General features: G+C 61.6%; 1 protein-coding gene across 1 annotated transcript; it reads right to left on the bottom strand.

Moving 5' to 3' along the window:
- Window positions 1-1,396: 1,396 nt before the first annotated feature.
- Window positions 1,397-4,495, bottom strand: LOC309594863 (metabotropic glutamate receptor 2-like; the record flags this gene model as incomplete). The annotated part of the gene is made up of 3 exons (XM_082321263.1): window positions 1,397-2,379; window positions 3,112-3,568; window positions 4,478-4,495. The coding sequence occupies 3 exons, from the start codon at window positions 4,493-4,495 to the stop codon at window positions 1,397-1,399; spliced, it is 1,458 nt and encodes a 485-aa protein (XP_082177389.1).
- Window positions 4,496-15,269: the final 10,774 nt, after the last annotated feature.

Here is a 15,269-nt window from a genome sequence, read left to right as displayed (position 1 = left end):
GGGGTCCGGCAGCAGCACCCCCCCCACGGCATCCCACTGGGGTGGGCGATGGGTGCCCAGGGTGCTCCGTCCCCCAGGGCTGGGGTCGAGGGTGCCCAGGGCAGCTGTGCCCCCCCTGGGTTGGTGACAGGGGCCGGGGGCAGCTGCATCCCCCGGGGCTGGGGTGGAGGGTGCCCAGGGTGGCCGTGTCCCCCCGGGGTGAGGACAGGCCCCCGGGAGTGGTCCCCCCCAGCAGACCATGCTGCAGCTTTGGGGCTCACAGCCACGTGAGGCAGGGGGAGATGGGGGATTGGGACAGAGCCAAGGCTGAGCCATAGGGGACACAGCAGCCTCTATTGCCCTGTTCCCAGCTGTGCCCTACCCTGCACCCCTGTTTCCTTCAGGGGCCCGTGCTGGGCTGCCCCCAGCTCCCTGCCAGGAAGGGGGTGCTGCCCCCCAGCCCTTCCCCAGCCCCCCTGCACTCACCGTGGGACTGGCTAAAGCTGGCGGCTGCCACGCTGAACCGAGCGGTGCCCACGCGGTGGCTGGCCACGTTCTTCTGGGGTTGGAAGAGTATGATGTGGAGCTTGGGGGTGAAGAGGCAGCCAAGGACCACGGTGCCGCTGAGGCTCACTGAGATGCACATGGTGGTGGTCTGGACCTGGAGACAGCGGTGGGCATCAGGTGCTGCTGCCGCCAGCCCTCTGCCCCGAGTGGGGCAGGATGAAGCCCTCGCTGTGGCACCAGCCACCTCCCACCGGGCAGAGGCTGCTGCCTGCACCCCGCAGGCACATCCCACCCTGCACCGGGTCCCTCCGTCAGGGTGGACCTGCTGGAGACCCATGGGCAGAGGATGGGCACTGCCCTGATGGGGACACGCTGCTCCTGCAAGGGGGGCGCACCCTGAGCAGCACCCCACCCAGCCTCACCAACACCCCTCATCCCAGTGCCTGCTCCCACCAGGGGATACAGGTCCTCTCCAGAAGCCCCCGACCGCAGCCACCCCCACACAGTCCTCCAGAGCCGGCAGGGCACCTTGCTGGGGGGTTGAGGTGGTGCAGGGTGCACCCCACGCTCCTCCATCCCCTGCACTGCTCGGCTTCCCAGGGACCAGGCGGGCCCTGGGGTTGGCATTCATGCGCTGGGGCTGAAGGGTGGCAATCACTCCTCTGCAGTCAGGTCAGAGGGGGTCTCTGGAGGTCTCAGGGGCATTTCCCATCCTCACCCTAGCAAACAGTCTGCCAAGGGCAGTCCTTCTCCCCAGGACTCATTACCCCCTCAGCCACACTTCACCCGGTAACGAACGCCCCAATGCAGAGGTGACCATCACCAGGTCCATGGCCGAAGACCCTTGCCCAGGCCCACGCATCTCCTAGCCACAAACCCTGCGGGGCCCAAGTCACCAGGACCGCTCCGATCAAGCCCTTTTAGAGTTTTCAGGGCATTTCCGTGTCTTGAAGGCATAGACCGTGCAGAGGACCATCAAGAGGACATTGTAGGTGAGCGAAACGAGCATGTTGGAATCGCAGTTGTTGCACTTGAGGGTGACGATGTACCTCTTGTCAGGCTCCGTCTCCTTGCCTGTGCCGGGGGTCTCCACCAGCAGCCAGATGATGACGATGATCAGCTGGCAAGAGATAAGGGCCATGCAGATGACCACCTGTGACGTGGGGCTTATGAACCGGGGGCGCTGGACCCCCTCCTTCACCCCGCTGAAGATCCTGGCGATGCGATTCGTCTTGGTCAAGAGGGCCGAATAGCAGACGGCGAAGGACGTGCCCAGCCCCAGACGCCGGAGCGTGCACACCTCGGTGGAAGGCTTTGCGATGAAGATGAAGGTCATGCTGTAGCACGTGAGGACCCCGGTCAGGAGAATGTAGCAGAGCTCCCGGCCTGAGGCCTTCACGATGGGGGTGTCATCATTGTTCTTCACGAAGACTCCAGAAACAAAGAGGGTGGAGATAAAACCCAGGCAAGAGATAGTGACGGGACCAATGGCCCAGGCGTCTTTCCAGTGGATACACTCTTGGGGCAACTCGTAGCAGCCATTCAGGGTCTCATTGGGCCAGTAACCGAGACCGCAGTCCATGCAGGTGAACTCATCCAGCAAGTACTCGTAGGGCTGGCAGGGGATGCAGATCCAGCAGCATATGTCTCCGGGCTGCATGCTCTTTCTCTCATTCTTCTTGCAGGGGTCGCTGCACTGGGACACGGGGATGGAGGTCTCAGCCCAGGGGATGAGGCTGCTGTTGAGGATGAGCCCCTCAGCCCAGTAGCCCACCTTCTGATACCGATACCGCCCGTCCATGTGGTGATAGCTGAAGATGTTGTAGCGCCCGATGCCATCACCGTAGCGGTCAAATCGAACGACACTCTGGGTGCCTGCTGGCCTGAACGGAGCTGGAGGGAGAAGAAAGGGAGATGGTGACTGCCATGGGGCAGGAGAGTGCTCGCTCCCGGCGTGGAGGCAGGGCCCCTTCAAAGGGTCACATCCCACCATGGTCACAGGCAAATGTCCAACCTGTTCCCTGCCTTCACTCTCATAATTGCTGCCTATGCACACGTTAGGAGCAGGAAAGCAATGGTTGAGAACTATCATCTCCCCACATGCCTAAATGCTCGGCAGCCCCAGCCAGCTCTGCAGGGACAGAGCGGGATTTTTCAGCCTCCATGGCTCTCAGTGACACCTGGGTAGCTGGGCTCAGCCCAAGTCACAGAGCACAGACACACTTCTAATTCATCCCCAACTATGTAGGTCCCTGATCAAGGTTCTCCCTCCACTTTAATCCCTGAAATGTGAATAAATCATGGCGCTTCCAAGTGAGGTCTCCAAGGCCTGACGTTCCCGGAGGGGCCCCTGTGGGGCCGGTCCCACCCAGCTCTAGCAGGATGGAGTTGGTCACCAGCTTCTCCACACTGGGGACAGAAGGCCTAGATTGCCTCCCAAGGGTGATGGTGAGCTGTTGGCATCTTGGGACAACCACAGCCCATAGCACACGGGTCCCCAGGTGTGGGCAGGCTGGAGGAACCGGAGGGCTTTGGGTCAAATACGGGTCTCCTTCCTCCTCCCCGTCCCTCCACCCATCCCTTTCCAGTTAGGCAGCCAACCCTTGTCTCCATCTCTGGACTCACCATCAAAATTAACATTGAGCATAAAGTCCTTGTAGAACCTCTTGCCATTGACGGCTTTCACGGCGTCGCAGAGCTTGGTGGCGTTGGGGCACAGCGCCTGGTGCATGTTGTGGAGAGAGCGGGCCATGGCATAGACCGCATTGACCACAAACGTGATCTTGGACTCTGGCTCAAACTTGCCTGTCTTGAGGGAGTACCGGCTACAGTCCTGCGTGTGGAAGCTGCACTTGAACTTCTGCTCCCAAAAGTCCCGAAAGCAGGGATTTCGGCTGTTATTGTAGGGGTTGAGGTTACGGAAGTAGGCAGCAAACTCCTTAATGGGGTAGGCTGCCAGCTCGATGGTGATTGCTCCCTCCGCCACTGCTTCACTGCCAGCCACCACGCTCTCCAGGGCTCCCCACCCATCACTGGCCACCCACATGAAGGACACGTTGGCTCTCTGGGCAGCTGCCAGCAGCTCCCGGACAGGGGGGGAGCGAGGAGCCTCCCAAGCACGGCCACCTCTGCCCCACCGCCCCGGCAGGGCAGCCCCAGGGGGCGCAGGGTCCTTCTCACCCCTTGCCTCCCTCCCTTCCTTCCGCAGGATGGCGGGGAGACCCCCCGACCACCCTAGGCGGGCCGAGGAGGACAGAGCTGCCCCAGCTCCCAGCTCCAGGCCAAAGCCCAGTGAGATGTGTAAGCTTGAGCCGCTGCAGGCAGGTGAGTGTGTGGGCGCTGCAGGCAGGGGGCTGCCCACCCTGCTCTGCCCTGTCCCAGGCTCCCATCCCCCAGGCAGGCTGGCATCGGGGCTCCCACGGCACAGTGGCCAGGGAGCCAGCCCTCTCATGGCATCCCGGGACAGGGACTCTCCCTGCCCCGCAGTGCCAGCGTGTCCCTCACCTGGGCAAGCCAGGGCCCCCTCCCCGTGCGGCCCTCCAGCATCGCACCTTTGCCCCTGGGGCACACAGGGGACACCAGCATCCCAGCCTTGAGCCAGGGCTGGTGACATCACCGGGAGCTGGGCAGAGGGCTCGAGTGTTCCCCCCTGCCTGCCCCCCAGCCCTGCCTGCTCTCTCTCTGCCAGATTCATGCCACTCTGCCTTGGCTCTGCCCAGGGAGGAAGCGTATACCCTGGGCATCATCCGAGCCTTCCTCCGGAGCAGACCAAAGGTAACCTTGGCCAGTTCTACGAGGCGGCGCCCCTGTCTCCTGGCCGATCTTTCTGACCCCATCCCGTGCTCACAAGGTGCTGGGGGCTGTGCTGGCCACCCCGCAGCTCTCTCTCTCCCCCCTGACACTGTCTGTCCATCTGTCCCCTCCCCGGCTGGCAGCAAGAGGACCAGAAGCTGCAGTTTCTGGCCTCCGTCCACACCATCTGCAGCACTACCAGAGTGGACTCCACCATGTGGGACATGCTTTACTTCTGCCAGCTGGAGGTGGCGGAGACCATTGAGGTGAGGGGCTGCCAGCCAGGCTGAGGCAGGGGCAGTGTGCAGTGGCATGGCCCTGGGGGCAGGAGAGGGCTCGGCCAGGCAGCGGGGTGTGGATGAGCACTGCTCCGGGTCTCCGTCCTTGTAGATGCTCCAACGCCACCTGGGTGGCCCGGCTGGAGCCCAGGCTTGGACCCGATGACATTTGCAGGTCTCTCGGCCAGCCTGTGGCTCTGTAATGGGCACAGCCCTTCCCACCACAGGGCTTGGGACCGCTGGGTGCTGGGTGGGGAGGGGGTGCCAAGATGGGGGCACCTGGGCTCTGCCAGCCCCGCAGGCTCTTGCTGGCCAAGGGAGACTGCCCATCCCGATCCGTCCCACCCTGCTGTGCTCCACAGGTGCTGCTGCAAGAGGAGCCCGCTGACCACCTGGACACTGCGGTGCGGCAGCAAGCCATGCTGGCCATCAGCTCCATGAGGTAGCTGCCCCAGCCCCCAGCTTGGCCTTCCCGGTGCTGGGCAATCCCAGGTCGGGGGCTTCCCCAGCCCTGGGTCCACGAGGGAGGCAGACAGCAGGGCAGGGGGTGCCACAGGGTTTTCCCCCTAAAGGCGAGTGTCAGCGTCATGGGGGGGTTGAGATGTCCCCTGCAGTGTGGGGATCAGCCCAGGTCTCCAACCCCGGGGTCTGCTTCCTCCTTGCTGGATCTGAAGAGCAATTCTCTGTCCCCACAGCCAAGCGGGGCTGCTTCTGCAGGAGAAGAGCAGCAGCCTCCTCCAAATCTGCTTCTGCAGCATCTTCCACCTGCCTCCGCAGGACAGCCAGGGACCCACGGCTTTCCTCTACTCCCAGGTACGCCACAGGGTGAAACACAGGGACCTCCCCCACCCCGAGGCCCCTTCCTGGGCACCGCAGGGCCACAGACACCCCCCACCCCCACCCCGAGGCTTCCAGGGCTGCCCCCAAGACTCTGTCCGCCTCACAGACCCTGGCTGCGATGGACAGCATGCTGCAGGCACTGGTACGCAGCGCCGGCCCTCTCGGCATCCTGGAGCTGCAGAAGATCTTGCAGGTCGGGCCTTGGCACAGGGTCGCCACGGGCAGTGACCCCCAGGTTGAGCAGTGCCCCCTGCCCAGTGCCTGGTGCAAGGAGGGGGGCAGGGAACATCCCTCCTTCCCTGCCGTGCCCCCCACCCAGCCCGCTGCCTCCTGGCTGCTGCCAGAGACCCTTCTCCTCCTGCCCCAGCCCGCCTCACCCCTGCAGCCTTGCCCACTGCCCATCCTGCCCAACACTCCCTCCCAGGTGGACCTGCCTGCCTGGCAAGGGGAGCCCAGCCCTGGGGCTTTCCCCTTCCAGCTTCACCACAGGCCATATCCCAGAGCCCGCACTGCAGGTCCCCAGGCAGGTGGTCATCCCAAAGCCTTGGGGTCCTCGGGTGGGGGGCGCAGGCACTTTTTTAGGTGGGAGTGAGTGGAAAGCAGCAGACGCAGCAGCAGGAGTGCGATGCGGCGACCTGCCTGGCCGCAGCAAGTTGCCGCGAGGGGCAAGAAGGACACGTGCCCCATCCCGGGCACTGCCCCGGCGCAAGCCTGGCTGGGCTGGGCTGTGCCATGCCACCTCCCTGGCACATCAGCAGCTTTTCTCCTCCCAGCTCCTGCTGTCCTTCACCAACTCCCAGCTGGCAGCAGTGCAGGAGAGGGCCATGGCACGGATTGCCAGGCTAGCCGAGTTCATCACCACCTGCCCCCTGCTGCAGGTACGGAGCTCCTGGCCTGAGCAGCCCCAGTCCCCCATCCCCGTGCCCCTGAGCCCCAGCACCTCCCGGGGAAGCTGGGCACCCAGTCAGCAGGAGGTCAGGAGCAGGAGTCTTTGCCCTGCCCCTGTCCTGTCCATGCTCTCTCCCAGGGCAGAGCAGGGCTGCCACGGGCACAGGCAGGAACCTGCGTCTGGCAGCGCTGCCCTGCTCTGGGCTGCTGCCTGGCTGCTCTGGGAGCAGCTGGGGCTCACCTTGTGCCCATGCTGCCTCTCTTCCCCCAGCTCTGCCCCTGCTTTGCACAAGCCACAGTCAGACATCAGTGCTCCAAGACACATCGGTTTGCGATGCTGGGGAAGCTGGTGGGGCACCTCACCCTCTGCTGCACCTGCAAGGACCAGGGGACCCGCCACGAGGCTGCAGAAGCTCTCTATCACCTGCACACCTTCGTCCTGCAGCAGAGAAGTAAGAGAAGCTGTGTCGGGCTGGGTGCCCCGAGGCATGGGCAGCCAGGGGCCACTCTCCTTGGCAAGAGAAAGCTTGATCCAACCCGCCTGCCCGAAAAGCCATTTCCCCTCACCCCTGCTCACACTAGCCCTGGACCCTCCCTGGTTTCTGCTCCCCAGACCTGTCTGGGTGCCCTCTTTCTTTGCCAGTGACTTTTCAGCCCGATGCTCTCAGACTGCACCTCCAGCTCTGCACCCTCGCTCTGAGAACCCTGGTTTTGCTCCTCCCCAGGCAGGTGGCCCTGGCTGCATGACACAGGGCAGCTGCAGGAGGCCTGGCAAGTGAAGCAGCCCTGGCAGCTTTCACAAAACGGCTGTGCCAGCGAAATCTTCTTGGTAAGAAGTGCCTTCGGCCCCTGACCAGGGGGGTCGGCATGAGTGAAGGGATACCCAATGCATGGGGATGATGGGAGCTCGTGCTGTTTCTGAGCAGGGGCTAGGCAAAGGCCCCCAGCGAGCTCCAGTTCCCCACGGGACCCTGACCCCCACTGTCGGTCTCCTCCCCAGCGCACCCTGACTCTGCGTCTCACTCTCGCTGCACAGCTGAGATGCTCTGGGTGACGCTCCGGGTGACAAATCTTCCCTCCTCTCCTTCATCTCACAGATGTTCACGAAATACCTCCGACCCTCCGACCAGGCAGACATCATCCTCATGGCCATCGAGAGCTTCAGAGACCCAAGCATCTACAGCATCAGTGTGGCTGCCCACATGGTGGACATCCTTGTGGCAGACCCTGCCTTCCAGGCAGGGCAGGTGAGGAGCCCGTGGGTGGCATGGCCGATGCTCCAGCCCAGCGGGGGACCTTTCCTCCCCCGGCTCTGCGCCTGGCCAGCACTGATGCTGTCTCAAGCTGGCGTACTGCAACGGGAACGGAAGCACCTCCCAGTGGGAGCTGGGTAAACGGCCACGCTTGCCCTGCTGACATCCCCACTCCCACCCACGTCTGCCCTCCAGGTGCTGAACGTCATGTGGGCCATCTACAGAAGCCTGCCCTCCATCAAGGCGCTGGTAGCCCTCAACAGCTTGGACAGGGCCCTGCTGGTGCTGATGGGCAAACATCCCAGCGAAGTGGTGGCCAGCCTGCTGCAGTGCTCCCCAACGTGCACCCCGTATGGGGCCCACCATTCTTTGGGGCTCCTCTCACACTGGGAGGGGGGCCCCAAGACCCTCCTGAGGGACTTCAGCCCAGCCATCCTCCGGGGTGTCCCCGCTGACAGAGCCCTGGTTTCCCGCAGTGTCGCCATGGCCATGTGGAAGACGATGCTGTCCGAGCCCCAGGCTGCAAAGAAGGTGCTGCAGGAGCTGCTCAGCATGCTGATGAACCAGTCGCTGCGCAAGACCTCCACCTCCCCTAAGGATCACCCGCGCATCTGCTCCCTGGCTGTGAGTTGCTGACCTCCGGGGCTGCTCTCAGCTGTGCGGGGCCGCTGCTCCCCTTCCCTGCCCACCTCAAGCCTTGACCTCCCCAGGGGCGCAGGGACATCTTGGTGTTTGGGTGTCTTCTGCAGGCAGCCAGGACGATAGGCGAGATCCTCCTGCAGCCCACCTGCCTGCAGCAGGTGGAGGCGATTTTCCCCCAGTTTTTCCTGGTGCTGCTTTTCCAAGTGTCGTTCACCACAGAGCTGACGCTGCAGGAGGTGCACATCTTCTGGAAGGAGCACCAACAGGATCTGCTCACTCCCATCAGGTGCTGCATCCCTGCCCTCTCATCCTTGCCAGCCACCTGGAGCCAAGCCAGGGCTCCCAGTGGGAGCTGAGCATTTCTTCTTGAGCAGGTCTGCGGTGCAGTCCATGAGAATGCTGCTCTGCAGCATGGGCTTTGAGAGCCAGGTGCTGGCCATTGAGGCGCAGGGTGGCTGGGACACCCTGCTCAGCGCCCAGACCCACCTCATGGGAGTGCGGATTGTGGCCAGGTGAGAGCCCCTTCTCCCTGCTCCTCGGGGACTGGGCACCCCATGCCACCCCCTCCCTTGGGGCTGATGGCAGCAGGGTCCCCGTTGCTCAGAGAAAGTGCTGCAGAGTGGTGATGTCCAGCCGAGGGCTGGCAAGGAGCCAGCGCTGCCTGTCCTCCCCCTCTGCGCCCTGGTCTTGCCATGGCCATGCCGGTAAGCCCTGTCTGCTGGGACCTTGCCCTCGTAACCCACGCTGCCTGCTGAGAAGCCAGCGGGGAGGCCAGTGTTGGCGGAGAGGGTTTTCACCCCTGCGATTGGTCGCTGCTTTACAAAAAGGAGGTGGCGTGTCTCACACAGGCAAAGAGAACCCTTGTCCTGCGGCCACACATCGTGGAGCAGCTGCAGGATGCTGACAGCGATGCCAGCGCCCTGGCCCTGTCCGTGCTCAGCAACATGATCCAGCTGCTGGAGGGGAAGATGCCCAGCCTCACCGCCCTGGCACTAGCTGGCAAGCTCCAGCCACTCTTCAACAATGTAAGGCTGGGGGACAGCTCCATGCCCCCTTCACCCGACACCTCCATTCACGCCTCCCACTGCAGCCCCGTGCTCTGCAGGGGGACGCTTGGCCCCACAGCCCCCAGACCCCATCGCTGCCCTCGGTGGCTCCGTGCTGCGTCCCAAGCCCCCGGCATGGACTCACCCCGGCTCGGCCTCCCTGCCGCGGTGGGGACGGTGGTGGCAGGAGGGCAGCAGGTGTGCTGAGCCCCACCAATGCGCACCCTGCCCTGGCAGCATCCCCCAGCCCTCCGCAGGGTCTCCCTCTCCGGACCCCAGCCCCGGGGACCCCAGCCCCCCTGAGCAGACCTTCTGCATGCCGCAGCTCGCTCCCTTTTGGAACGGGGTTGCCTGCCACTGGTTTGGGGACATCCATCTCCATGTCAGCCCCTTGCACGCCATGGGCTTGGGGCTGAGGTCCTCCTCCCCTCCTCCCCCAGGAGTCAGGCACCGTGCGGGAGCTCTCCATCTGTCTCTTCCAAACCACGATGGGGCTCGTGGTGGGTGCCGAAAAGAAGAGGATGAAGAAGGAGGTGTGGGACAGCATACTGCCGCTGCTCTTTCACCTGCACGACCAGGACAAGAGTGTGGCTAAGGTGGGATCCCAACCTGACCGGTCCTTTGGGCAGGGCACTGGACCCTTCAAATGTGTGTCACCATGAGGTTTAGCTTGCTGAGTGCCTAGGACCAGGCATGGCCCACCTCCCTGCCTACTGCTGTCTTTTTCCTCCTGCTACCTGGATGGATGGGGAGGTGGGTCCCTTTCCCACCCAGCTCCCTCCACACAGCCCCTGGCATCGGTCCCTGCAGCCTCAGAGACTGGGTTATGGCTCCGCAGCATCCTGGGGCCAAAAGCTTGAAGCCCCAACAGGCTTCCAGCCAGAGAGGGTGGCTGCACTTATCTTCAGCACCCTGGGGTGCTGAACCTGGTGGCAGCATCAGTCCCGCGCTGCTGTGTCTTCCCTGCACGGGCAGGGATAGGCTCTGAGCCCTGCCAAGAGGGGGGACACAGGGTCCTGTGACCCGAGTGGTGGTGGTGGCATCTCTCTGCTGCTCACCAGGCCTCCCTTGAAGCCCTCCGCAGCGCTGGCCAGTTCCTGAAGTGGAGGCAGCTGGCGCAGCTGGCCGAGATCACGCAGGCATGGAGGATCAGCGAGTGCCTGGTAAGCACAGCCCCTATGCCCCCGGGATCCGACCTGGACGAACCCTGCCCCATGCCCAGTGCGGGGGACAGAGGGCTGTGCCCCTCTAGCAGCACGGAGCCTCCCGGAGCAGGCTCTGCTCCCGGCTGTCCTCTCCCCTGGGGTCCCAAAGGGGACCCTGCCACCAGGATGGCACCCCAGCATCCCTGGGGAGCCCTCTGCTCCCTCTGAACCCCGATGCCACATGGCAGGAAGCTGGGAATGTCGTGCTGGGGGGAAGGAGGGTAGCCCTGGGTGGGGGGATGGGACAACTCGGGGGCAGCTCTGTGCCAAGCCTGCGCCCTTCTCCTCTCTCCAGCTGGCCAGGAAGAGGAGGAAGGCCAAGGACTACCTGTGCCAGAGCCAGCCTTACCTGCGGAGCCCGCAGGAGCCCCTGCGGCAGGAGGCCGTCAGGTTCATCGGTGAGCCATGAGCTCCGGGGTCCCTTCCTCTCTCAGGGTCCCTGTGTCCCGGGGCAGGACCTGTGGGGCACCCCTTCACCCCCTCTCACCCCTGCCTGCGCAGGTGGGGCTGGAAACAGGCCCATCCATCCTCTCCCCGATGCTGCACCCCGGGGTCAGCCCTCCCCGGGGAGCTGTGCAGCCAGGCGGGCTGGGTGGCGGGGTCCCCGATGGGCAAGCGGGGTTCCTGACAGGCAGCAGGGTCCCTGACATGCTGTGTCCCCCCAGGGCTCATGGGACGGCAGGCGGATATGCGTGAGGAGATGGCGTACATCAGAGAGGGTGAGTGAGGGCAGCGGGGAGGAGGCAGGACCCCAGCACGGAGCTCCCCCACCCTGGGCGAGGGGGGCTCTGCTCCCAGCGGGTCTGTGGGGAGGGGGCTGTTTCTGGAGGGGGCTATTCCTGACCAGCAGCCTCCAGCCGAGCCACTTGCCCCCTGGCTCCCTCCTGGCCCTGCGAATCACGGGCTGCAACGTGCCCTGCCTGGAGGGGACAGAGGGCTGTCACCTCACCTCTGCTGCTTTGCGCCTGCAGTCCTTCAGGGCGCAAAGAAAGATGCCAGCCCCATGGTCTCCTCCCTGGCGACTCAGACGGACCTCATCCTGCGATGAGGAAGGCTGAAGTCGGGGTTTAACCTACAACAGCTGAGCTTACAGCTGCCGAGGGCGTGGATGAGGTGCCACTCGGCCCCCAGCGAGGACTCTGAGCCCTGCCAAGAGGGGGGACACAGGGTCCTGTGACCCGAGTGGTGGTGGTGGCATCTCTCTGCTGCTCACCAGGCCTCCCTTGAAGCCCTCCGCAGCACTGGCTAGTTCCTGAAGTGGAGGCAGCTGGCGCAGCTGGCCGAGATCACCCAAATGCGGTTTTGTCTTGACATTGCCGCTGTAGCGCCTCCAGCGTCGCGCTTTGAGTAAACCCTCTTCTCCACAGTTTTGAGGAAAACAACCTCGTGCGCCTGCGCAGGGACAAAAGGCGCGAAAAGTGCAGAGGCGGGGGCAGCACGTCCGTGGCGAACCGCACATACACATTTGTGGTCTCCGCATGCGTGAGGCCCCCTATATAAGGAGCACACGTGCCCCGCAGCGGGGGAGGCGGCGCGCGCGACCACTCCTTCCATGCCTGCACCCTCAGGGCCCCCCCCTCTTCGGTCCCCGACGACGCCTGAGGCCACCGAAGACCCAGCCGAAGATCATCGGACTCGAAGGGGTGGTGATAAAGCCCTCCTCCTCTTTCTTTCTCTCTCTCTCCCCTATTCTTTTCCTCTCCTCCCTTGCCCTCCCTCCTCCCTCCATTCTCTTCTCCCCTCAAATAAAAGTGAAAGGTTGTACGACATCTGACCGATTCCAGCATCTTAATCTTGTCCTTGGGATTGTATCGAAACCTCCCCCGACATTGGATCGGGACATTTAATTGGCGTCACGGACAGGATCCCTTGAGACGAGAGTGTCATACAACCTTATGGTGTGCTGAGCAATTGCATGTGAACGAGAAGTACAAATAAATACGAAGCAAGTGCGGAGTTCCAATCCGCGGTTCTGCTCTCCCGTGAGGGAAGCAGCTGGAGATGAACAAAGCGCAAGGAAGGAGTGGGTGTTGAGACCTTTGCACTGAAACTCGTGTCTTAGTTTGTGATTTGGCCTCCTGAGGGAGTATAGGGGAAAGCTGAATTTTATGTTGTGACCCCCTCAGGATGATATCCCCTTTGTAGGCTCTCCTGTGCCTCATAGTAGTTTATGGTCTGGCCTCCTGGGGGAGTATGGGGGAAGCTTGAATTTTACGGTGTGACCCCCTCAGGATGATATCCCCTTTGTAAGCTCGTCTTTGTCTTGTAGTAGTGTACGGTTTGGTCCCCTGAGGGAGTACAGGGGAAGCTTGAATTTTACGGGGTGATCCCCTCAGGACGGTATCCCCTTTGTAGGCTCTTTTCTGTCTTGTAGCAGTGTACGGTTTGGCCTCCTGGGAGCATATAGGGGGAACTTGGATACTGAAGCGTGACCCTCTCGGGACGACACCCCCCCTTTGTAGGAACTTTTTGGTATTCATTTGTGTTTTGGCCTCCTGGGAGTGCACAGGGGAAACTTAGTTTTTCTAAGGTTTGACCCTCCCGGGACGAACTCCCCTTTGTAGGACACGGCCGCCCAAAAGGCAGGCGATTTTTCTGAAGAGATGGAGAAATTATATGAGTTTTTAGAAACATACCGCTCTCGCCCCTCACCCCCGGGACGAGATTGGGCACGGGACCACTGGTTCCAACTGCAAAGTGTTATGGACCGAATAGCAGTCTTGCATAAAGAAGCTAGAGTGAAGAAGGGGAAAGGGAAAGCCATCGTTTGTGCTGTGTTAGGAGCGCGTCTGGCAGTGGCGGTGGAGGACAAGAAACGAGCGCCCTGCCAATCGGAGGCTGTGGCTGCTTTCTTGCAAGCGGCGATAGCGCCGCTGCGAGAGCAATTACTAGAGACCAAACGGGCGCTAGAGGAGGAGAAGTGCCAAAATATGATTTTGAAGGAGGAGCTGAGGGTTCAGCTCCTGAGGGAGGCAGACGCCCCCGCTGAGGCGGAGGTAATGCTGGAGGAGAAAGGGGTACGCCAAATTTATCCCCAGAAAGATTTAAAGCGATTAAGAGAGACTGTGGATAAACCCCCCCATATGTGCCCGCTGGTAAAGACAGAATACATATATGAGGACGACAAGAATTGTGGCAGAAGGGACTGCAAAAGGGTGTGCCCCGAGACCTAACGGATGGGCTCCCCACCAAAAAGTTAGAGCTCCTGGTGCGGAGGTGGTCTGGGCAAGGACCCCCTCCCAAACCGAACCCGCCTTCCGCCCCAGCATTGGACAGGGAGGAGGGGTTCAAGGGGGACGAAAGGGCGGTGGGAAACTAAAACCTCCGCCCCCTCAGGGTGAGGGGGGAGGCGGGGGGTGGATGTTCATTAGACAACTCACCTGCAACGATAAAGGGGACCTCCTCATTACCGTTGCAGTAGGGCCGAGGAAGAGGCCCATGATCTTTTTAATTGATACGGGGGCCCAAATTACAGCAATAAAACAGAGCGAGACAGAACGGTGCGGCATTTCAACCCCTTCTAAGCACCTGATAGTATCAAATGCCCTAGGGAAAACCCAATCTGTGCCCATGACCCCGGTAACCTTACGGCTACCAGGAGATGAGAGTCCGGTGAACACCATGGCGGCTGCAGGACCTTTTCAAATGAATCTCCTGGGAATAGATGTTTTAAAAGGGAAACAGTGGCGGGACACCCAGGGGAACTCGTGGTCCTTCGGTGTTCCCCAGGTCAGAAGATTAGCCAGGAGCCCTTAGTGCAGAAATGCGCCTGCTGCAAGCAGCGCCTCCCCTTCCTCCTTCCCGGTTGACCAATGTGAAACCCTACCCGCTACCCTTGGGAGCAAGGGAAGGCATCATCCCTGTACTAGAGGACCTGAAACGGCAAGGAGTCATACAATTCCCGTACAATCCCCTTTTAACTCTCCTGTGTGGCCTGTTAGAAAACCCAGTGGTAAATGGAGATGAACCGTAGATTACCGGCGCCTCAACAGCAATACCGGCCCTTTAACAGCCGCCGTGCCAAATATTGCCGAATTAATTGCAACCATTCAGGAGCAAGCCCATCCAGTGATGGCAACCATTGATGTCAAAGACATGTTTTTTATGGTCCCGCTGCAGCCTGGGGACCAGGAGCGCTTTGCCTTCACGTGGGAGGGACAACAATATACGTTCACTCGACTGCCCCAAGGATATAAACACTCCCCTACGTTGGCCCACCATGCACTGGCACAAGAACTTGAAACTATCCCCATACAAGCAGGAGTCAAAATTTATCAGTATATAGATGATGTGCTTATAGGAGGGACCCAGGTAGAGGACGTTGAAAAAACGCAGCGTGATATTGTCACCCACCTGGAACGGATAGGATTGACAATCCCACCCAAAAAGGTCCAAACCCCTTCCAGTGAGGTAAAATTTTTAGGAATCTGGTGGAGGGGGGGGATGGCTTGTATTCCCCCGGATACCCTATCCTCATTAGACTCCCTCAAAATGCCCGAATCCAAAAAAGACTTGCAACACGCTCTAGGGCTGCTTGTATTTTGGAGAAAACGTATTCCTGACTTTTTGATTATTGCTAGACCACTATACGACCTACTAAGGAAAAAGGCTCAGTGGGAGTGGACCCCAATCCACGAGGAAGCCTTGTAGCTACTAACTTTTGAGGCAAACGCCCATCAAGCCCTAGGGCCCGTTCACCCCGCCGATCCGGTTCAGATCGAATGGGGATTTGCCCGTACCGGGCTCTCCATCCACCTGTGGCAAAAGGGACCCGAAGGGCCCACCCGGCCCATCGGATTCTACTCGCGCAGCTTCAAGGATGCCGAAAAGCGATACACT

Source organism: Platalea leucorodia (genome assembly GCF_965183815.1).
Source record: "Platalea leucorodia genome assembly, chromosome: 9".
Taxonomy (NCBI): domain Eukaryota; kingdom Metazoa; phylum Chordata; class Aves; order Pelecaniformes; family Threskiornithidae; genus Platalea; species Platalea leucorodia.
This window is presented reverse-complemented; position numbering and strand designations above follow the sequence as displayed.